At 43.5% G+C, this 24,960-nt stretch overlaps 1 protein-coding gene across 3 annotated transcripts in view; it reads right to left on the minus strand.

Annotated features, from left to right (window-relative positions):
* Positions 1 to 24,960, minus strand: part of coro2aa (coronin 2Aa) — a 174,176-nt gene that overhangs the window by 20,654 nt on the left and 128,562 nt on the right. For all 3 annotated transcript variants that reach the window (XM_028805871.2, XM_051929914.1, XM_028805872.2), the window contains exons 3-7: positions 22,933 to 23,049; positions 21,733 to 21,882; positions 15,728 to 15,907; positions 6,245 to 6,361; positions 3,926 to 4,030 (exon numbers count right to left, since the gene is read on the minus strand). In XM_028805871.2, the coding sequence (XP_028661704.1) occupies positions 3,926 to 4,030; positions 6,245 to 6,361; positions 15,728 to 15,907; positions 21,733 to 21,882; positions 22,933 to 23,049 (669 nt within the window). The remainder of the gene's footprint in view (positions 1 to 3,925; positions 4,031 to 6,244; positions 6,362 to 15,727; positions 15,908 to 21,732; positions 21,883 to 22,932; positions 23,050 to 24,960) is intronic.

Below are 24,960 nucleotides of genomic sequence, written 5' to 3' on the forward strand. Positions count from 1 at the left end.
AGATAGATAGATAGATAGATAGATAGATAGATAGATAGATAGATAGATAGATAGATAGATAGATAGATAGATAGATACTTTATTAATCCCAAAGGGAAATTCACATACTCAGGCAGCAGCATACTGATAAAAAATTATTAAATTAAAGAGTGATAACATGCACAGAGCATCAGTATTGGCAGTCCAGTCCAATTTATCATCCAGCTGCACTCCCAGGTATTTATAGGTTGCCACAGCGGATCATCCTTTTCCATCTCTTCCTGTCCTCTGCATCTCGCTCTGTCACATCCATCAGCTGCATGTCCCCTCTCACCACCTCCTCTTAGGCCTTCCTCTTCTCCTCGTGCCTGGCAGCTCTATCCTTAGAACCTTTCTCTCAATATACCCAGCATCTCTCCTCTGCACATGTCCAAACCAACGCAATCTCGCCTCTGTAACCTACTAAAATTCTTAAAATTTAATTGTAGATTCTCTGTTTCAGGTTAAGGTTTGGGAGATCCCGAAACATGGATTGTTGAAGAACACCATGGTTCCACAGAAGGAGTTTCAGGGCCATTCTAGGAGGGTTGGACTCATTGAGTGGCATCCCACTGCTGGCAATGTTCTCTTCAGTGCCAGTTACGACTATAAGGTAAGCTGTTTTAAGAAGTCAAAGAGAGCTTTTCTTTTTAAGATGGGAGTGAAAGGTCTCCTCTACAGAACTGAGGGCAGACTGTGCTCTCCATATTGAGGCAGAAATTTGGGCTCACGAAACAGGACACTCCCTTCCCATTCTTTCTCCTGTGGCAGATGGCTGGCAGCTCATCCCTGCTGGGATGCCCCTGAGATGGAAGGATGGAGGAAGGCAGCTTTTGTAGGACACTGCCTCCCCCAAAATGTTAGATAGATAGATAGATAGATAGATAGATAGATAGATAGATAGATAGATAGATAGATAGATAGATAGATAGATAGATAGATAGATAGATAGATAGATAGATAGATAGATAGATAGATAGATAGATAGATAGATAGATACTTTATTAATCCCAAGGGGAAATTCACATAAAGCTCTTTATGGTGGTCTTCACTACAGGGAGGTACTCTGTCAAGTGCAGATTGCCAGTTGGTTGGTTGAAGCATCTTAGGTCAGCGTTAAGCGACATTAAATATTTGTTGTTGATCGGCAAGGAAGTGTTTTAGGTACGGTTTTGTGAAAGTGGCATCCCATATTTGATTGTGTTTACATGGACACACAAAACCGGGATGAGGAGAGTAACCCAGTTATGGCAAAAACCTGGCTACTTAAAAACCTTCCATCTACACGTACAGGTTCACTTATGGAGTGGGAGAACATGCTCTTCCGTCATATACAGTGGGTATAGAAAAGAATCCCCCCTTTGAAATATTTCCATTTGTTTTGCTTTACAGCCTTAAATGAAAACACACAAACTAATATTTTTTCCAGCTTTACTTCCTCAATGCAATCTAACATCCAAGTGAAAGATATCACAGCTACAGTTCAGAAGAATTTTAAAAAATCAAAAACAAGAACTACTGAGATTAATAAAGAATCACTCCCCTCCAAACTCAATCAGGTGTCAGTGCCCACCATTTCCATTGCAGTTACTGGTTTCCTTCCACGTGTGATCAGTTGTAATGAGTGTGATTAGTGAAGCTGTTCCTGGTCCATTCATTCCCTTGCTTGGCAGTGCAACTGACAGCAGACAACAGACTATGGGTGGCAAGCCACTTTCAGAAGATCTCAGGGATAGAGTTGTGGACAGATATAAGGCAGGAGATGGAGACAAAAACATCTCAAAGGCTTTATCAATGCCAAGGAGCCCAGTAAAGTTCATAATAAAGAAGTGGCAAGTGTTGGGTACTACTAGGACCTTCCCTGGATCTTCCAAACTGGATGGAAGAGCAAGGAGGAAACTGGTAAGAGAGGCTACCAAGAGGCCAATGGCCACTGTGAAGGAGTTACAGGATTTGATGGCAAAGAGTGGTCATTGTGTGCAGGTGACAACAATTTGACAAGTGCTCCACAATGGTGGCTTGTTCGGGAGGGACGCACTTCTCAAGAAAGGCCACATTAAGGATCGTTTGAGCTTTCCCAGAATGCACCTTGAAGATTCTGATGCCAAGTAGAAAAAGGTCTTATGGTCAGATGAGCCCACAATCAAACTATTTGGCCTCGATACCAAACGGTACACCAATGCAGCTCACCATCCACAACACACCGTACCTACAGTAAAGCATGGAGGGAGCAGCGTCCTGTCGTGGGGGGGGGGGGGGGCCTGGGGCTCTTGTTAGGGTAGAAGGGAAAATGGATGGGGCAAAATCCCGTTAAATTCTTGAGGAAAACCTGCTACCCTCTGCCAGAAAGTTGAAGATGGCCAGAATGTTCACCTTTCAACACGACAATGACCCGAAGCACACAGCAAAATTGAGTGGCTGAAGGAGAAAAAAGTGAATGTCCTGGTGTGTCCAGTCAGAGCTCAGACCTAAATCACACTGAAAATCTGTGGAAAGATCTGAAGATAGCAGACCACCAACACTCACCATCCAATTTGAGTGAACTTGAACAGTTAAACTGTAAAGAAGAGTGGGGGGCAAATATCACTCAATCGAGGTGTGCAAAGCTGATAGAGAAGAATCTCAACAGACTCAAGGCTGTTATTAAAGCAACAAAATATTGACACTGGGGGGGGTCCTTTATTCATCTCAGTAGTTCTTGTTTTTGATTTTTTTATAATTCTTCTGAACTGTAGCTGTGATATCTTTCACTTGGATGTTAGATTGCATTGAGGAAGTAATGCTGGAAAAAATATTGGTTTGTATTTTCACTGAAGGCTGTAAATCAAAAAAAAAATGGGAATATTTCTAAGGGGGGATTCTTTTCTATACGCACTGTAGCCTAACCCACTATACGCAGTACGAATATGATCAACGGCTGTCATGAATCATGGATCCCGTGTCTTTCAAGATCATGCTGCGGTGTTTAGTCCCATACGTCCAGTTCATCAACACAAATTTAGCGATTTCTCAAATACACACTCAAATGACACAGATTATATTTCAAGGATCATGCGATCGCCTAAACATTTGCATCAAGGAAATTAATATTTATGGACGCTTCTGTCATTTTGTATCTGTGGCTGCGGGATGTTGAGTGTGAAGCTAACATATATGCGAGATTGCAACAGATTTGTGTGCGCACTACAAAATCCTCGACTTTAACCCGGTTAAGGGTTTACGTGGCCAAATAACTGGGTTACTCGTAAAGAAAGCTGTGTGTGTTAACCTGGCTTCTCGGAGAGCAGTATTAATGGTTTCTCTAAGCGGAATAAGGGTTACTGTGGCGTGTTAATAAAAGGGGGTCTCTGTGATTAACCAGGTAATTATAACACATGCAAACACAGTCATTGTCTCATTTATAATAATAATAATAATTCATTACATTTATATAGCGCTTTTCTCAGTACTCAAAGTGCTATCCACACAGGGAGGAACTGGGAAGCGAACCCACAATCTTCCACAGTCTCCTTACTGCAAAGCAGCAGCACTACCACTGCGCCACATATATAAATAGCTGAAATGGACAGAAGGGGGCGCTGTACTCGAAAAAAAAATGACTCTGCCAAACTTCACACCTGAGGGGGTGACGGCTCGGACGGTTTGATAACTGAATCTGAGTGTAGTGCACTTAGCAGCCAGAAGGGGGTGCCACGTCACACATGCACATTGATGGCCCGCCAAATCTGTGGAAACAAGCGCCTTACAGGACATGAAGTTTGGAATTTCTCATGATGTGGACATTTAGAGGCCGAGCACTACTGATATGAATTAACTGGGAATCAACAAATGTAATAAAATTCAGGACCAGCTTCAAAATTAAAAATAATAAAAAAAAAACAGCTTGCCATGCTTTAAGGGTCCTTACCTTGCCAGCAATGTAGAGCATGTGGGTGTCAGGATCATAAAATGGAAAGAGGACCCCTGAGGAGCAGTCCAAATCCTCCTGCATCAAGGGCACGGAGAGGTCCTCCTGTTGAGAGATGGGAGAGTGACACAAATGAAAAACACGCCAATGTCACAACACCCGAAATGGAGGCTTCAGATCCGCTGTGCCACGTCCTGCACCTTATGGAGGAAAAGAGCCCACCTGCAATAATCGGCCCACCTTCCTTGTCTGAATTTGACAGCTGATCAGGTAAGTCCGATTTAATCAAAAGAGCCAACAGGAAAGGCGCTTTACACCATCACAGATCCCACTAGAGGACATCGGGCACTCGTGCCATCCTCATGGAGTCTGTTTGTGACAGTTTGTTTAGACACACGCCCACCAGTAGCCAGCTGGAGGTCATTCTGTAGGCTGTGCTCCTCTTGTTCCTCCTCGCACAAAGGAGCAGATAGCGGCCCTGCTGCTGGGTTGATGCCCTCCTACAACCCTTCTAGGGATGGATCTCCTAATGAAGCTTAAGCACATGAGACAATCCAGAACAGCAGTTTTAATAAAAGTCTGAGATGTCACGGTTACATTTTTTTAAAAATTTGTGGTGATCTGTTGTGGAACAACCTCACTGACGAAGGTAACAGTGGTTACCCAGACCTTGTTTCTGGTTGTGAAGTGACCCCCCTCATAACAGATCAAGTTTCAGGACCCCCAAAATACAGTCCGAGTAGGTGGAGTTGACTTCAAAGGGCAGTCCAAGTAGGTGGAGTTGACTCCAATGGGCAGTCCAAGTAGGTGGAGTTGACTCCAATGGGCAGTCTCAGTAAGTGGAGTTGACTCCAATGGGCAGTCCAAGTAGGTGGAGTTGACTTCAATGGGCAGTCCAAGTAGGTGGAGTTGACTCCAATGGGCAGTCCAAGTAGGTGGAGTTGAGTTCAATGGGCAGTCTCAGTAGATGAAGTTGACTCCAATGGGCAGTCTCAGTAGGTGGAGTTGACTCCAATGGGCAGTCCAAGTAAGTGGAGATGACTCCAATGGGCAGTCTCAGTAGATGAAGTTGACTCCAATGGGCAGTCTCAGTAAGTGGAGTTGACTCCAATGGGCAGTCCAAGTAGGTAGAGTTGAGTTCAATGGGCAGTCCAAGTAAGTGGAGATGACTCCAATGGGCAGTCTCAGTAGATGAAGTTGACTCCAATGGGCAGTCTCAGTAGATGAAGTTGACTCCAATGGGCAGTCCAAGTAGGTGGAGTTGACTTCAATGGGCAGTCCAAGTAGGTGGAGTTGACTTCAATGGGCAGTCCAAGTAGGTGGAGTTGACTTCAATGGGCAGTCCAAGTAAGTGGAGATGACTCCAATGGGCAGTCTCAGTAGATGAAGTTGACTCCAATGGGCAGTCTCAGTAGGTGGATGGGCAGTCCAAGTAGGTAGAGTTGACTTCAATGGGCAGTCCAAGTAGGTGGAGTTGACTTCAATGGGCAGTCCAAGTAGGTGGAGTTGACTTCAATGGGCAGTCCAAGTAAGTGGAGATGACTCCAATGGACAGTCTCAGTAGATGAAGTTGACTCCAATGGGCAGTCTCAGTAGGTGGAGTTAACTCCAATGGGCAGTCCAAGTAGGTAGAGTTGACTTCAATGGGCAGTCCAAGTAGGTGGAGTTGACTTCAATGGGCAGTCCAAGTAGGCGGAGTTGACTTCAATGGGCAGTCCAAGTAAGTGGAGATGACTCCAATGGGCAGTCTCAGTAGATGAAGTTGACTCCAATGGACAGTCTCAGTAGATGAAGTTGACTCCAATGGGCAGTCCAAGTAGGTGGACTTGACTTCAATAAGCACCAATAGAGTCTAGCTGTAGACCTCAAGAGCTCCACCTCTTTAACACTATGGTGAAGATAAGCATTGTGGGAGGGTCATCTGACTTAAATAAGGTCAAATAGTGTCAAGCAGGTTAGCTCCACCAACTTGGAGCTCCAGGGTAGAGGCTCCGGGCTGCAGCCATACCAGAATGGAATAGAAATAGCGCCCTCTACTGGTTTTAAAGGCACATACTGTAAAGCAAACAGGAATTGGAATTTCACAGGGCTCTGAATTTTTCATTACGCTGGATATGGACAGGGGTCCGCCAGTGATGATGGAGATCATTTTCATTTCAAAACTCTGTTGTTAAATAGACAAAGCCTTAGAACAGTCAAACAAAAGCAATGTAACTGAAAAGCTTAACAGACAAAAAATGATACATAAAGCATTTTCCACTACAGGACCCATGTTCGTATCAACGTATCGTAACATTGGACTTTACCAGGTCAACTCACCTGGTCCCACAAGGTCACTTGTCTGTTGTTATATCTGGAGGTCCCAGTAGTGATGAGCATTTTCATATTCCCCAGAAACAGCACTTTAGTGGCTTTATGCGTTTTGCAGTACGTTTCCTGCAAAAGAAGAGTGTCACGGCGTCACAAATACAATCACAGTGGAATGAGAAAGTCTTCAGCCCCCTTCACTTGAGTCGCACCATTTGAAATGCACAAACTTGACATTTTTCTGCCTATCAATCCACACTCAATAACCCATATTGACAATGAAAGGCACTATATGGAGCTGAATTGTGCATATAAACAATGCAAAGTGGAAAACAACACATTTTATGTATTTACTTCTTCTTGTAGTCCGTCTATAATCAGAGAATTTTCAAGTTAACCAAGACAGAAGTTTCAAGATCAAGTAGTTACACTCATAAAATATAGCTTGCTGAATAGAAGATGCCCGTAAGAGGATCATTGTACTGTGTGGCCACAAGGGGGTGCCACTCAGCCCCAAACCTCAGACACACTATCACCAAACACAGCCCCAGCTGACCAACCAAACCACACATATTAGACATGCAAATCTTCATTTTAAAAATTGAAAAACTGAAATCTCTTGTTACTAGAAGTATTCAGACCCTTCATTCAATACTTTATAGAAGCCCCTTCAGCAGAAATTCCAGCTTTGAGTCTCTACAAGCTTTGCACACCTGACTTTGGGTGGTTCATCACATTCTTCCTGGCAGGTGCTCACAAGCTCCATTAGACTGGATGGGAAGAGTCAGTGAACTGCCATCTTCAGGCCTCTCCACACACTGTATGTTCTATGGGGTTGAGGTCTGGGCTTTGGCTGGACCGCTCAAAGACAATTGAATTTTAAATGGGTACATTTGCCATGTGAGAGATACCATGTGAGAATCGGCATCCCAGACAGAACAGAACTTTGGTTCCTTACCTGGCAGGGACGCCCATAAAATGGAAGGATCGGGGAAGATATTCTGTACCAGGGCACATCCTGAAGGAAGCACTTCCAGGTCAGCTGGAAGTCCTGAACAGTAGTGCTTGTGTATGCCCTCAGCTCCCCCTGGAGGCTCCCCTGGAACCCGACAGGGCTGCTCCATGGGACTACAATATCCTCCAGCATGCCTGGTGGGTGTCCGAGTGCGAAACTAAACTCAGGGGGATTGGCCTCTAATGTTTTGGGGGAGAAACTGCTCCGCACAGAATCCTTCCGTGTTATGGGCATCCCTACCAGGTAAGGAACCAAGTTCGGTTCTGTCCGATATGCCAGTTCCTATGTGGTACCTCTCACGGCCATTTTTTGGCCATCAATCTACACTCCGTGATCCATAATGACAAAGTAATAAAAATGCTCTATTTGGCTGGGCCACTCAAGGATACTCAGAGACGTATCTTAAAGTCACTCCACTTGTCTTGTCTGGATACTTTGGGTCATTGTCATGCTGAAAGGTGAACCGTGACACGCAGTCTGGGACAGGTCTTGTTCAGGGACCTCTCTGGCTGCATATCATATACAGTGGTGTGAAAAACTATTTGCCCCCTTCCTGATTTCTTATTCTTTTGCATGTTTGTCACACAAAATGTTTCTGATCATCAAACACATTTAACCATTAGTCAAATATAACACAAGTAAACACAAAATGCAGTTTTTAAATGATGGTTTTTATTATTTAGGGAGAAAAAAAAATCCAAACCTACATGGCCCTGTGTGAAAAAGTAATTGCCCCCTTGTTAAAAAAGAACCTAACTGTGGTGTATCACACCTGAGTTCAATTTCCGTAGCCACCCCCAGGCCTGATTACTGCCACACCTGTTTCAATCAAGAAATCACTTAAATAGGAGCTGCCTGACACAGAGAAGTAGACCAAAAGCACCTCAAAAGCTAGACATCATGCCAAGATCCAAAGAAATTCAGGAACAAATGAGAACAGAAGTAATTGAGATCTATCAGTCTGGTAAAGGTTATAAAGCCATTTCTAAAGCTTTGGGACTCCAGCGAACCACAGTGAGAACCATTATCCACAAATGGCAAAAACATGGAACAGTGGTGAACCTTCCCAGGAGTGGCCGGCCGACCAAGATTACCCCAAGAGCGCAGAGACGACTCATCCGAGAGGTCACAAAAGACCCCAGGACAACGTCTAAAGAACTGCAGGCCTCACTTGCCTCAATTAAGGTCAGTGTTCACGACTCCACCATAAGAAAGAGACTGGGCAAAAACGGCCTGCATGGCAGATTTCCAAGATGCAAACCACTGTTAAGCAAAAAGAACATTAGGGCTCGTCTCAATTTTGCTAAGAAACATCTCAATGATTGCCAAGACTTTTGAGAAAATACCTTGTGGACTGATGAGTCAAAAGTTGAACTTTTTGGAAGGCAAATGTCCCGTTACATCTGGCGTAAAAGGAACACAGCATTTCAGAAAAAGAACATCATACCAACAGTAAAATATGGTGGTGGTAGTGTGATGGTCTGGGGTTGTTTTGCTGCTTCAGGACCTGGAAGGCTTGCTGTGATAGATGGAACCATGAATTCTACTGTCTACCAAAAAATCCTGAAAGAGAATGTCCGGCCATCTGTTCGTCAACTCAAGCTGAAGCGATCTTGGGTGCTGCAACAGGACAATGACCCAAAACACACCAGCAAATCCACCTCTGAATGGCTGAAGAAAAACAAAATGAAGACTTTGGAGTGGCCTAGTCAAAGTCCTGACCTGAATCCAATTGAGATGCTATGGCATGACCTTAAAAAGGCGGTTCATGCTAGAAAGCCCTCAAATAAAGCTGAATTACAACAATTTTGCAAAGATGAGTGGGCCAAAATTCCTCCAGAGCGCTGTAAAAGACTCATTGCAAGTTATCGCAAACGCTTGATTGCAGTTATTGCTGCTAAGGGTGACCCAACCAGTTATTAGGTTTAGGGGGCAATTACTTTTTCACACAGGGCCATGTAGGTTTGGATTTTTTTTCTCCCTAAATAATAAAAACCACCATTTACAAACTGCATTTTGTGTTTACTTGTGTTACATTTGACTAATGGTTAAATGTGTTTGATGATCAGAAACATTTTGTGTGACAAACATGCAAAAGAATAAGAAATCAGGAAGGGGGCAAATAGTTTTTCACACCACTGTATACTTGAATTTAAGTTCTCCTGAGTACAAGTCGGGGCTTGATTTTACCATATAATTTCCAGTATTTTATAATGTCGGTCGTATAAATTGAATGTGGAAAACTCACGCTATTGGTCCAAGAGATTACGCAATGCTAACGCCCGCCCACCTGAGAGAGGAACCACGGAGCACGCGACCGTTTTCTTTTCTCTGTATTTTGCCTACGTGACCTCACGGTAATACCCGAACTATTCCGAAGCAACGTTTGCAGTATTTTGTGTTTTTTGTATTGTAGAAGGAAAATTTTTTATATTAGCATAAAAATAGCAAATTAACATAAAGAGCCTCCTCCCGGTTAGACGTGCCCGAAACACCTCACCAGGGAGGCGTCCAGGAGGCATCCTGATCAGATGCCCGAGCCACCTCATCTGACTCCTCTCGATGCGGAGGAGCAGCGGCTCTACTCTGAGCCCCTCCCGGATGACTGAGCTTCTCACCCTATCTTTAATCTTATCTTTATCTTTCTCTCGGCTGGCCTGGGAAAGCCTTGGGATTCTCCCGGAAGAGCTAGAAGAAGTGGCCAGGGAGAGGGAAGTCTGGGCATCTCTGCTCAAGCTGCTGCCCCCGCGACCCGATCTCGGATAATAGGAAGAGGATGGGTGGATGGATGGACATAAAGAGCCATAAAAAGTAATTAAAAGCTTCTAAAACATTAGATTAAGCATAAATTAGAATGTTAAGAAAATAAGATAGGTCAAGTAAATAGTTAACTAAAAAAATCAGTCATTTTGCATTATTTTTCAAGCTTACTGCAGAATTGCTAGTGTGGGAAAGAACAGAAGAAAGAACAAAAATGACGTGTAGAAACCAGCTTAGAACAGGATAAGAAGATTGAGAACACCCGTGTCCAAGGATAGGAAGCTAAAGGAACGATACCACAGAGAAAAGATGGCTCTGGTAGGCACATAAAGAAACCAGTTGGATTGATGAATCAGCAAAAAGGCAACAAAAGGCTTTTGCTGTAAGCAAGGTCACACTGAGCTAATGTATGAAAGAAACATTAGTAAATTCAGACATTAGCGATAAATATAGAAGAATATATTAGAAATTAACTTTAGCATAGAAATTAAGAGGGCGGCACGGTGGCTCAGTGGGTAGCGCTGCAGCCTCGCAGTTAGGAGACCTGGGTTCACTTCCCGGGTCCTCCCTGCGTGGAGTTTGCATGTTCTCCCCGTGTCTGCGTGGGTTTCCTCCCACAGTCCAAAGACATGCAGGTTAGGTGGATTGGCGATTCTAAATTGTCCCTAGTGTGTGCTTGGTGTGTGGGTGTGTGTGCCCTGCCCAGGGTTTGTTTACTGCTGGGATTGGCTCCAGCAGCAGGCCCCCGTGACCCTGTAGTTAGGATATAGAGGGTTGGATAATGGATGGATGGATTTTTGAACGGGCGTATAAGTCGGGGGTCTGATTTTATGACCGATTTTTCGGGTTTCAAGACCTGACTGATACGCGACTATGTACGGCATATCCTTCCCTCAATTCTGACCGGTCTCTCTGTCCCTGCACCTCCCCATAGAATGCTGCCACCACCACCATCCTTCACCATTGGGATGGTATTAGGCAGGTGATGAGCAGTTCCTGGTCTTCACTAGAGGACGTGCATGGAGTTCTATCCAAAGAGTTCACTTTTTGTGTCCTCAGACCAGAGAACCTTTTACTAAGGCAGTGGTTCTCAAACTGTGGGGCGCGCCCCCTGTTGCCATAGGTGGCGTAATTCCACCATTCATAGGGAAATTTTAAACTTGTAGCGGTGTATCAGCAGCAAAAAATATAGGAATACATTTTATTAGGGTTTCAAAAAAACGTTAGGGGGGTGCGATTAAAACTGTTACGAAAACTCGGGTCGCAAATACTTAAAGGTTGAGAAACGCTGCACTAAGGAATGGCTTCCATCTCGCTACTCTGTCACTTAATACCCGAGTGATGGGAGTGCTGCTAAGATGACAAGTTCTCCCATCTCAGCAGAGGAGTTTAGAAGCTCTGTCGAGTGACCATTTGGTTCTTATTCTCCTCCCTGACCAAAGTGCCTGGTTACTCAGTTTGGCTGGATGGCCAACTCTAGGAAGGGTCCTGGTGGTTTCAGACTTCTTCCATTTCACAATTCTTGAGGCCACTGAGCTCCTGGGGATACTCACAGCTTTAGAAAAGGTTTGATCCCCATTGCCCTGATCTGTGCCTCACCATAATTTGATTGTGAGAGATCCTTGGAGGGCGGCATGGTGGCGCAGTGGGTAGCGCTGCTGCCTCGCAGTTGGGAGATCTGGGGACCTGGGTTCGCTTCCCGGGTCCTCCCTGCGTGGAGTTTGCATGTTCTCCCCGTGTCTGCATGGGTTTCCTCCGGGCGCTCCGGTTTCCTCCCACAGTCCAAACACATGCAGGTTAGGTGGATTGACGATTCTAAATTGGCCCTAGTGTGTGCTTGGTGTGTGGGTGTGTGTCCTGCGGTGGGTTGGCACCCTGCCCGGGATTGGTTCCTGCCTTGTGCCCTGTGTTGGCTGGGATTGGCTCCAGCAGACCCCCGTGACCCTGTGTTCGGATTCAGCGGGTTGGAAAATGGATGGATGGAGTTCCTTGGACTTCAGGGTTTGGTTTTTGACCCAACATGCAGTGTGAATGGTGGGGACCTTCTATACAGAGGGACACAACGTCCACTCAATTCAGTTTGTCACAGGTGGGCTCCAATTAGCTTACAGAAACATCTAGATGAGGATTAAAGCAAACAGAATGGGCCTGAGCACGAGTTGGTGTGCCACAGGAAATCTTCTAGGAATGAGAAATTTCAGTTTTGGATTTTTAATACATTTTCACTTTTCACTGTTATTATGGGTTTACTGAGTGTAGACTGATGAGCACAAATGGCAAATTTCTCCATTTCAAATGACATCTACAAGACAATAAAGTGTGCAGAAGGGATCTTCAACTATAATAATTATAATAATCCATTCTATTTATATAGCGTCTTTCTTCAGAGTTTTGGAATCCACTGTTGATGATGGTATTGGTATTACGATGTCCCATAATGTTGCTAATTAGATTTTTGTTCTGGGGTTCACATTGAATTTGGCCCCAAAATAACAAATCCAGGGCTAAAATTAGGAAGACCTTCAAAAGTTGGGCCAATAAGCATAAGCTGTGCCAGTTTAACTCTCCAGTTACAGAAAGAGGACCTTAGTGATAAACTCCAGAGGGGTAAGGGCAGAGACCGTGCCCTGGGGATAGTGCCTACGCTGAAGGGTGACAAGGACATACCATTTAGGAAATGTGACAAATGAGAGGTGACCACTCAGTCCATTGGTCGCTCGGTTGTCCTAAAATGTCATCCAGGTCCTCCTTAAAGGTTGTCAGTATTGTGATTGGTCTTCTTGATTATTTTTTGACACCCTTCTGAGGAGATTTTGGGACTTCTTGGTGACTATTCTGTAGTTTCTTAGGTCAAGGAATTTATTTAAGGCATTGATTTCATTCTATTTAAGTTCCTGACAAAGTTGTAATTTCTTATTGTCTTATCAAAACTGTGCTATTTTCTGACTTAAGCATCAGCTGTTGCTGAGGCAAACTCCCAGAAGTCCCTGGGAGCATGCTCATGTGATGTCATCGGCATGACCTTTTTAAAAGGTCATTTATGTGCCATTTGGGTATTCGTGTTTTGGATAAAACTCAGAGTCTTAATTTAACATGTGCTTCTCTGTGTTTTCATTCTTGGTTTTCTGACTTCCTTTCTGACTTGCTTTCTGGTTTAAAATTCTGATTTTTATCTCACGTTTCTGGCTTGGCGAAACATTAATTTGTCTCTTTTGGTTTTGACCCTGATGCATACTTCATTTTGCTGTCAATTCATTTCCTAGTCCCGAAATAAAATTCACTGTGCTTGGGTAGAACAGCCGAGGTTCCTGCTTCAACATAAAAGAGCCCATTCCAAAGTTCTCAAGGGGTAGGCTGGAGAATCCCACCCATGACAAACATGTGACATATAAAGTGACCAATGGCAAACAATTACTAGACTCATTTAAAATGCTAGATGTGCTACCCATCTATGACAGGTTAAAATCTAAATAACCAATGCAGACCTCAGCATTGACATTTGTACTGCACCAGGCAAAACATACTGTATGTCTGTTATACACCATTTTGTATGGGATTCTTAAAAGCAGTGTTAATGCTTGTGATGTGCCATCTGTTGGAATGAGAAATGCTATGCATATGTCTCTGATATATGCCATTTGGTATGCATTTTATCACTAAAAATGTTTGTGATGCACCATCTGTTGGAAATGTAATGCATATAACCCTGATGCCATTTGGTACAGGATTTGTAAAAGTAGTGTTAATGTTTGTGATGCACCATCTGCTGGAATAACAAATGCAATGCATAGGTCTCAGGTATGTGCCATTTTGATATGGGATTTGTAAAAGAAGTGTTAATGTTTGCGATGCTACGTCTGTTGGAATGAAAAATGCAAAGCATTTTATTACTACAAATGTTTGTGATGTGCCATCTGTTGAAATGACTCTGTTTTACGCCATTTGGTATGGTATTCGTAAAAGCAGTGTTAATGTTTGTGATGTCCAATCTATTTTAATGAAAGCAATGCATTGTATCACTAAAATGTTTGTGATGCACCATCTGTTGGAAATGTAATGCATATAACTCTGCTATATGCCATTAGGTATGGGATTTATAAAAGCAGTGTTAATGTTTGTGATGCACCATCTTTTGGAATGACAAATGCAATGCATTTTATTACTAAAATTGTTACGAGATGTGCCATATGTTGGAATGACAGACACATAGCAACTGGATGGACACACAGAGAGACACAGACATTTATCTTTTTATTAAAGTGGATGCATTGCATTTGTCATTTCAACACATGGCGCATCACATACATTTGTAGTAATGCGTTTTATTACTACAAATGTTTGTGACATGCTATCTGTTGGAATGACTCTATTTTATGCCATTTGGTATGGTATTCGTAAAAGCAGCGTTAATGTTTGTGATGTCCAATCTATTTTAATGAAAGCAATGCATTTTGTCACTAAATTTGTGATGCACCATCTGTTGGAAATACAATGCATATAACCCTGCTATATGCCAATAGGTATGGGATTTATAAAAGCAGTGTTAATGTTTGTGATGCACCATCTGTTGGAATGAAAAATGCAATGCATTTTGTTACTAAAATTGTTAGAGATGTGTTGGAATGACAGACGCATAGCAACTGGATGGACACACAGAGAAACACAGACATTTATCCTTTTATTAAAGTGGATGCATTGCATTTGTCATTTCAACACATGGCGCATAACATACATTTGTAGTAATGCATTTTATTACTACAAATGTTTGTGATGTGCCATAAGATGGAATGACAAATGCAATACATATGTCAATGTTATTTGACATTTGGTATAGGATACATAAAAGCATTGTTAAAGTTTGTGATTCGCCACCCATTGGAAAGACAAAGACATAGCAACTGGATGGACACACAATTCAATAATCTCTAACTGCAGAGTCCCAAGACCCACAGCACCACACATTGTCAGAAGTCTACACCAGCAGTTTTACAGCAGAAGGTATTGTTAAGGGTTGCTGTGATTATTATGTAGTATCCACAGGTAACATTATAGGGGTACCTCAAGATTAGGGGTGTAGTATAAACGTTAGTGTGTAGTATAAACGTACAGTCACATCACATCTGCCATAAAACTGCTGGTATAGAAGTTGTGGTGTGGCTCTGCAGCTGGGTGCTTATTTATTTTATGACTAAAATGTTTGTGCTGAACCATGTAATGGATTAATCAATTCAATGCACTCAATTACTAAAAATGTTTGTGATGCGCCATATGTTGGAATGACAGACACATAGCAACCAGAACAACACACAGACAGGCACACACAAACTTATTCTTTTATTAGTGTTGATGCATTTTATTTGTCATTTCAACAGATGGTGCATCACACATATTTGTAATAATTCATTCTTTTATTGCAGTGCACCATGTAATGTATATGCATCTGTTATGAGCCATTTGGTCTTGGATTAATGAAAGCATTGTTAATGCTTGTGATGCACCAAGTGTTGGAATGACAAATGCAATGCAATTCATTGCTAAAAATGTTTGTTTTGTGAAATTTTTTGGAATGAAGAGACACAGCAATCGAGTACTTTCAGACACACAGACACGTATCCTTTTATTAAGGATTAATTTGGTAACTGAAGGGATGAATCTATTTTGTAGCCCCTCTATAAAATGACATTTGGTCAGAGACAGAGGACAGATTGGCAACCACCTACCTGCAAAGTGACCCCTAAGCGAGGGTCAATGACTCGTATCTTCTTATCTTTGCAAGACGTAGCCAGGAGCCTGCCATCGGTGTTGAAGGACATGGAGAGGATCACGTCGTCATGCAGGCCAATTGTTTTCACGGGGTTCTTGATGACACTCTCTGGACAGTCCAGGTTCCAGATCATTATCTAAAGTGAAAAAAGGCCAATTATACTTTAGACATCATGGGAAAAACAGAAAGCAGGATTTTGAAACGTCAAGAAAAGAGAAGGAAAGAAAAAACAGGAATCACAAGAAAGGACTAAGGAAGTGGGGAATGAGTGATGACCTGTTGTGAATCCTTATTACAGTACCTAAGGAGCCCCCTGCATTTCGTTTTTGGATATTTTTTTAACCTTGTTAATTATAATATCTAATTGTGGCACTACATTAATCATCTATAAATATAAAGTAAGTGAAAACTTATTTCAGTGTTTCTCAACCTTTAAGTATTTGTGACCCGAGTTTTCATAACAGTTTTAATCGCGCCCCCCTAACGTTTTTTTGAAACCCTAATAAAATTTATTCCTATATTTTTTTGCTGCCGATACACCACTACAAGTTTAAAATTTCCCTACGAATAGCGAAATTACGCCACATATGGCAACATTCGCACCCCCTTTTTTGTTACTTTTCTGTTACTTTTGTTACACCCCACAGTTTGAGAACTGCTGACTTATTTTAAGCTGGTACAAGCAATCCATCATCAATAAACGATAACTAAAGCTGTAACCTCAATGTGTTCCCTGTTTGTGGTTTTATGGCTGGTGTCGCCATTTTGTGAAGTTTTTTGTGACCACGGCCATATTGTTTATGGTCACTATGTGTGTCGCCGGTCATGTGACTTGGGCTTCACATGGTGTAGTGCGGGCTCCTTCCCATAATGCTGAGTTATTTTATGTGAACATTGGGTCAAAGTCCTAAATAAAGCAATCATTAGCATTATATAGGGGAAGAAACCCATCCATCCATCCATCCATTTTCCAACCCGCTGAATCCGAACACAGGGTCACGGGGGTCTGCTGGAGCCAATCCCAGCCAACACAGGGAAATGGATGGATGGGAAGACACCCAAGATAGTTTAATAAACTTTGCATTGTTCATTTTAACTTTTCTTTTGTTTTGTGTTTTACTTTGTTGATAAGTTCCACATGTCACGCATTTGTAGCGGAGGATCTCCCCACAGTCTCGATCAAGGTATGTAATAACCCACCAGAACATGAGGGAGCGCTGTCACTAACATTCTCTTCTCACTGAGGCGCCGCACTTAGCTCCACCCCTTTTGGTTCCCCAGTTATACGAACCCCAGGCTGCATGGAAGGAGGCTTCTTTTTGGCAAGAGCAACCCGCCGGATGAATCTCCCAACAAACAAACCCTGAACCTGTGGCTAAAGCCGAACCTTTGTGTTTATTTGAAAGCCCGAGGCCAAATCGCCTAAACATTAAGAAGCATTTCTTTTTTGGGTTGAACTTTCTGTTACATTAAATGGGAGGACCTGGTTGGTGCCCCAACTTTTATTTTTATTACCTGTCACTTCTGCTCTCGGTCACAATATATATTGCAACACAAGTGTGCATAGGGGACAGTTTGAGGGCTCGGATAATTGTAATCTTCTCCTGGAAAGCCAGAGGGCACTGTTGACTAATGCCTCTTCTCTTCCTCACTCTGCACAACCATGACACCTGTGACGTCACTTCTGGTGGACCCGCCTCTTCCTGCCAAGATCTTTTTTACCGGAAGCAGCGCCATCCTGGCTAGTCTGCATTGGAGAGACGTGTCATTACGGCTTTTCTTTACTTTTTAAAGCACTTCACCAGCTTTTCTTTGAATATACAGAGTTAGACTTCTAGGTGCCCCAAAGATCCTTAATCTCTTTGTGTCCTTTTGTTACAATATATATGAGGGTTGTCTGGGTTCCGCGCGGAATCACTCGAAATAAGTAGCCAAGGATTTTTTTTTCTATTTTTCTCATGTACTTCGATCCTTTTTAAACTTTTTCCAAGTATTCACTACCAACATCAATGCACTATTGGGCTCTTCTGACCCACGCTGCAAAACACTCACGAAAGGCTTTCTTTGGGAGGTTGTCCAGCTGTTCTTTGACAGCTGCAATCAGTTCCTCTCGAGTTTCGAAGTTGTGGCCTCGCAGGGGTTCTGTCACCTTCGGGAAGAGCCAAAAGTCACATGGTGCAAGATCAGGCGAGTAGGGTGGCGGGTTCAAAACGTTGACACCACTGTCTTCAATGAAATGCTTCGTCGCATTAGCCGTGTGGGCTGGCGCATTGTCATGATGCAAAAAGTGCCTTCGCAAGTTCTTGGACCGGCCTCTAGCCATCGCAGAAAAAACGTCAGGCAGGCACTGAGTGGTGTGCCACTCAGAGGTCACAGTTTTTTTCTCCATCAGTGGAATTGACGCGACAGTGCCATCGATGTTGATAAAGATGGCAAACATGGTGTGTTCCACCGAGCGGATTAAACCATCAGAAAAGTCGTAAAAAATCATCACTTGAAAGTCACGCACGCACGGAGTCGGGAGCTTCGCCGCCAGCGCCGGCTGCGCACTCTCAGTTCTTTTGCTTCTCGTGTTCATTCTGAAGGAAGAGAGGGAGCAAAACATCTGAACAAAAACATGCAACCACTTGAATAATCCCTCTACACAGCAGAACAGGTTTCGACAGGCTGACACTCGACAAACGATAAAATTCCGCGCGGAACCCAGACAACCCTCGTACATATCGTTTTGCACATGTGTGCTTGGGAGACAACCTTAAGGCTCGTCAAATGGTAGTTCCACCCCGGGTCCAGGGTTGTTGGCGCTGTCACCTAATGCTTCTCCTCTTCTTCTGCCTGCAGAACCGAAGTTCAAAGGCTCGATGACATCTGATGTCACATCTGGGCTTCCTGTCCCCTGAACCCTTCCCTTCTGCCTCACAATCGGTTCAACCGCCATCTTGGGTATCCTTCAATAAGGGCGTGCAGAAAAAGGCGAGCTTCAAAAGGGCGACCTCAATCGGGCGTGCAAATAAAGGCGTCCGTAGATAATTTAGATAATAATAGATAGATAATAATAAAATATCTACGTGGCATTGCACATAAGCTACAGCTTCAAGTGTAACACAACAATGAGTAAGAGCAGAAAACAACGAAATATACAGAGCTTTAGAAATAGTTCGATAGAAGTTCACGCATTAATTAATTGGATGTTTTAATATTCTTGCTTTCGCCTTTTTATACGTTCAATCATTGCCTTTATCTAATAAATTTTCTGTAATAATTTTGTTGCGTTTGCCTTTATTCGCTGCGCCCAATTGAGGTCGCCCTTTTGAAGCTCGCCTTTTTGTGCGTGCCCTTATTGAATAGAACCGCCATCTTGAGGCTATCTAGCGTCTGACTTGAACCTAGAAAGACATCACCTTGATCTCTTGTTGTTTTTCTACCAATTATACAGGAATCATCAGCCGGTGCCCCAACCGTTGGTGATCCAGATATAATGGGTTGACAAAGATGACAGTGACAGTTCATAAAAATAACAGTTTTCACTGCAATGTAATATCTTTGCAGACATGAATCCATAGACTGAGTAGATGTGGATGCACTCTGTTTAAGGCAGCTCTGGAGAAAGAGGCAAGTTCAAAGTCGTTGGCACCGAAAGTGACGTCACTGTTCCTCATGACATCATTCTTCAGGTCAGGAGACAAAAAGAATGGAGAGAAACTGCACTCCAAGTCCCAAGGAGGCCCTGCGGGAATCTGGGGCACCGTTACACTCCAAGGGAGCTGCCATCAATGAATCACCATGAGCTCAAGCGCGTGCAGAAGGAACTCCGAGTCCAGCTCAGGGCGGCGAAGGAGCAGTACTGGAGAAAGCTGGAGCAGAAGTTGCAGAACAATAGCATGAAGGAAGTGTGGGATGGGATGAAGATCATCACTGGCTGCAGCTCGAAGTGGGGTGCCACCATCGAGAGAGACTTGGAGAAAGCAAACCTGATGAACAATTTCTTTAACAGGTTTGACCACCCTAACCCACTCTCACCTTGGATTACAGCACCCTCCACACATCCTTCTGCTGATACCAGCACAGGAGTGAGTTTCCCCCAACCCACAATTACAGCAGCCCAGGTAAGCAGAGAGCTGAGGAGACTTCGTGCCAGCAAAGCAGCGGGTCCAGATGGAGTATCGCCACGACTGCTGAAGGCCTGTGCACTGGAGCTGGGGAGTCCTCTACAGCGCATCTTCAACCTGAGCTTGGAACAGGGGAGAGTCCCGAGGCTTTGGAAAACATCTTGCATCACCCCAGTCCCAAAGGTATCACGTCCTGATAAGCTGAACGACTTCCGGCCTGTCGCTCTGATGTCACATGTGATGAAGACCATGGAGTGGCTGCTGCTTCACCACCTGAGGCCACAGGTCTGCCACGTCCTCGACCCTCTGCAGTTCGCATACCAGGAGAAGGTGGGAGTGGAGAATGCCATCATCTACATGCTACACCGATCACTCTCCCACTTGGACAGAGGCAGTGGTGCTGTAAGAATTATGTTCCTGGACTTCTCTAGCGCCTTCAACACCATCCAACCTGTGCTCCTTAGGGACAAGCTGACAGTGATGGGAGTAGATTCATACCTGGTGGCGTGGATCGTGGACTATCTTACAAACAGACCTCAATATGTGCGTCTTGGGAACTGCAGGTCTGACATTGTGGTCAGCAACACAGGAGTGCCGCAGGGGACTGTACTTTCTCCAGTCCTGTTCAGCCTATATACATCAGACTTCCAATACAACTCGGAGTCCTGCCACGTGCAAAAGTTCGCTGACGACACTGCTATCATGGGCTGCATCAGGAGTGGGCAGGAGGAGGAGTATAGGGACCTAATCAAGGACTTTGTTAAATGGTGCGACTCAAACCACCGACAACTGAACACCAGCAAAATCAAAGAGCTGGTAGTGGATTTTACGAGGACCAGGCCCCTCATGGACCCCGTGATCATCAGAGGTGACTGTGTGCAGAGGGTGCAGACCTATAAATACCTGGGAGTGCAGCTGGATGATAAATTAGACTGGACTGCCAATACTGATGCTCTGTGCAACAGAGCAACTGGCGTCCTTCAACATCTGTAATAAGATGCTGCAGATGTTCTATCAGACGGTTGTGACAAGCGCCCTCTTCTACGCAATGGTGTGCTGGGGAGGCAGCACAAAGAAGAGGGACACTTCATGCCTGGACAAACTGGAGAGGAAGGCAGGTTCTATTGTAGGTATGGAGCTGGACAGTTTGACATCTGTGGCAGAGCGACGGGTGCTGAGCAGACTCCTGTCAATCATGGAGAATCCACTGCATCCACTGAACAGCATCATCTCCAGACAGAGGAGCAGCTTCAGCAACAGACTGCTGTCACCGTCCTGCTCCACTTACAGACTGAGGAGATCATTCCTCCACCACACTATGTGACTCTTCAATTCCACCCGTGGGGGGTAAACATTAACACTATACAAAGTTACTGTCTGTTATACCTGCATTGTTATCACTCTTTAATTCAATATTGTTTTTTATCAGTATGCTGCTCCTGGAGTATGTGAATTTCCCTTTGGGATTAATAAAGTATCTATCTATCTATCTATCTATCTATCTATCTATCTATCTATCTATCTATCTATCTATCTATCTATCTATCTATCTATCTATCTATCTATCTATCTATCTATCTATCTATCTATCTATCTATCTATCTATCTAACATTTTGGGGGAGGCAGTGTCCTACAAAAGTTGCCTTCCTCCTTCCATCTCAGGGGCGTCCCGGCAGGGATGAGCTGCTAGCCATCCGCCACAGGAGAAAGAGTGGGAAGGGAGTGTCCTGTTTCGTGAGCCCAATTTCTGCCTCAATATGGAGAGCACAGTCTGCCCTCAGTTCTGTAGAGGAGACCTTTCACTCCCATCTTAAAAAGAAAAGCTCTCTTTGACTTCTTAAAACAGCTTACCTTATAGTCGTAACTGGCACTGAAGAGAACATTGCCAGCAGTGGGATGCCACTCAATGAGTCCAACCCTCCTAGAATGGCCCTGAAGCTCCTTCTGTGGAACCATGGTGTTCTTCAACAATCCATGTTTCGGGATCTCCCAAACCTTAACCTGAAACAGAGAATCTACAATTAACTTTTAAGAATTTTAGTAGGTTACAGAGGTGAGATTTGGACATGTGCAGCAGGAGAGATACTAGGCATATTGAGAGAAAGGTTCTAAGGATAGAGCTGCCAGGCATGAGGAGAAGAGGAAGGCCTAAGAGGAGGTGGTGAGAGAGGACATGCAGCTGATGGATGTGACAGAGCGAGATGCAGAGGACAGGAAGAGATGGAAAAGGATGATCCGCTGTGGCAACCCCTAATGGGATCAGCCGAAAGAAGAAGAAAAAGAAGAAGAAGGTTACACTTGCTGCATAGAAAAAATGACTCACAGTTGAACAGAAAAAAATGAACAATCTTCCAGAGGCATGCCGAGATCGGGTTTTCTACAATCTAAAGCCTTCATCTCTTGACTTTCTGTGCTCTTGAGTTCAGCTCTGAAGTTCCCAAGGACTACAAATAACCTCAAGCCATTTCTGTTGACCATTTAATGACATGGTGGTCACACTTCAGTTCAGCTATCCATTATTAAAGCATGGCCAGAAGTTTATGGACACCTGACCTTCACACCGATATGTACTTATTGGACATCCCATCTCAAAACTATGGGTGTTAATATAGAGTTGCCTCCCCTGCTATAAAAACTTCCACTCTTCTTTCCACAAGATTTATGTGAGAATGTGTGCCATTTCAGAGGTTGGGGCCTGATGATGAACAAGAAGACCAAAGAAGAAGACCAAGACTTGTGTTCACTTGACCTACTACACGGGCTGAACAAACAGACCCAGGCCTAATGATCCTCAATTATGTTTACCTCATTTGTAAGTCGCTTTGGATAAAAACATCTACCAAGCAAATAAATGCAAATGTCTACACAGGTCTTAAAGCTTTGGTTGGGTGGGGGTTGATTTGATTTGAATTATGTTTTGTCAAGTTTGACTTGCTTGTATGGAATGTTACTTGCTTTTAATAAATTCAATAAAAAGCTTTGGCTGATACTACATTTGAAATCCAAATGTGAACTGAAACGGCACACCCCACCCTGGAGCCAAATACTTACAATTGCATCTTCAGAACAGGATGCTATTGAGTAATCATCAAATGGATTCCATTTAATGTCCAGCACATTCCCTTTATGGCCACAGATTCGAGGATGGTGAGGATCAATTTTTCCAGTCTGAAAGAGAATCAAGAGAAGTGACATTGAGTAAATTGTGCGAGCGGTCACTTGGTGTCCCCCCATTCATGCCGCCCGATGCACAGACTGACGCACAGATTATTCTAATCGTTTCTCCTTGCAGTTTTAGGACTCAGAAGAAAGCATTCACGGGTCGGAATACGTCTGAGAGAACAAAGCAAAGACAACACAGGAGTGGCTTAGGGACAAACCTGGGAATGTCATTGTGTAGCCTGGCCAGAGCCTGGACTTGAACCCAACTGAACAACAATATTTATTTCTAGATTAAAATAAAAGAAAAGTAAGGGTCTGATGGCCAAGGAGGACAGAAAAAAAACAAAAAGAACTACAGGGGGCTGGAGAAAAAAAAAACAAAATCTGCAGGGGATCCAAGGCGGCCGCAAGATCATCCAGCCCCTCTAACATATATGATCTCATGGTTTTTAGGCTTCACGTGGAAGAATTAGACAATGATGATCATGTGGACCTCTGGCCTTCAATCCATCAGTGTATAGGGACATCACGGTGCTTTGATCGGGCAGTGGTGGCGCAGATCACCCACCACAGAAAAAACGGAAAAAGAACAGCAGAGAAAGTAGGGGTTAGTAGGAATTGCGGAGCCATGAAATGAATGATAATTAAATGCATATACAGAATATCAGGGTTACACTAAAATGAAGCTCTGAGAAAGCCATGTTAAAGTTGAGTTTTCAGCAGTTTTTTAAAGTGCTCCATCGTATTAGCCTGGTGAATTTTTATCGGTCAGCTATTCCAGATTTTAGGTGCCTAACAGCAGAAGGCCGCCTCACCACTTCTTTTAAGTTTCGCTCTTGGAATTCTAAGCAGACCCTCATTTGAAGATCTAAGGTTACGATTTAGAGTGTAAGGTGACAGGCATTCTGAGATATTAGGATGGAGCACATTATTGAAGGCTTTGTAAACCATCAGCAGTATTTTAAAGTAAATTCTAAATGGCACTGGTTACCAGTGTAGTGACGCTAGGACTGGTGTGATGTGCTCGGATTTTCTTTTCCAAGTTAAGATTCTAGCAGCTCCATTCTGCACTTGTTGCAATCAATTGATGTCTTTTTTGGGTGGTCCTGGGAGAAGTGCGTTACAGTAATCTAAAAACAAAAGTGTGAACTCATTTCTCAGCATCTTGCAAAATTATAACAGGTCTAACTTTTGCTATATTTCTTAAGTGAAAAAATGTAATCTGATTAGTATGGGATTTAAAATTCAGGTCAGAGTCAATAATTACCCCTAAATTCTTGACCTCCTTCTTGACTTTTAAGCCTAGTGGATCAAGTTTATTTCTAATAACCTCATTATATCCATTTTTGCCAATCCCTAAGATTTCTGTTTTCTCCTTATTTAGTCTGAGAAAATGACTACTCATCCATTCAGAAACACAAGTAAGACATTGGAGGGTCAGTGAGACAGGAGAGTCGGGGTCATCAGGCGCTATTGATAAATACAGCTGTGTGTCATCAGAATAGCTGTGGTGGTTCACGTTATGACTTGAGATAATCTGACCTCATGGAGGAGCATGGAGATCGAAAAGAGCAGTGGACTCAGGAGAGACCCTTAAAGACCACCATATAGAATATCAGGGGTCTCCGAAATATAATTAGCATAACCCACATCTTGAAACACTTTGAAAAATTATAAAAGAACTTCAGCCAATGCTACACAATGACGAAAATGCTGAAAAATAGATTTCCAGAACCTCGCCTCCTGGCATACAGACAACCCGCCAAACCTGCAGCAACTCCCTAAATGAACCAACAGAAAATGGCACAACTCCCTGCCTACAGAAAAGATGTAAAATGTGTGCTCACATTTATAATACAGACCGTGTAATTATACCACACTGCTGAGTAGAACATCATGTAAAGGGATCATTTTCCT

The sequence above is a fragment of the Erpetoichthys calabaricus genome, chromosome 7 (assembly GCF_900747795.2).
Source record: "Erpetoichthys calabaricus chromosome 7, fErpCal1.3, whole genome shotgun sequence".
NCBI classification, from domain to species: Eukaryota; Metazoa; Chordata; class Cladistia; order Polypteriformes; family Polypteridae; genus Erpetoichthys; species Erpetoichthys calabaricus.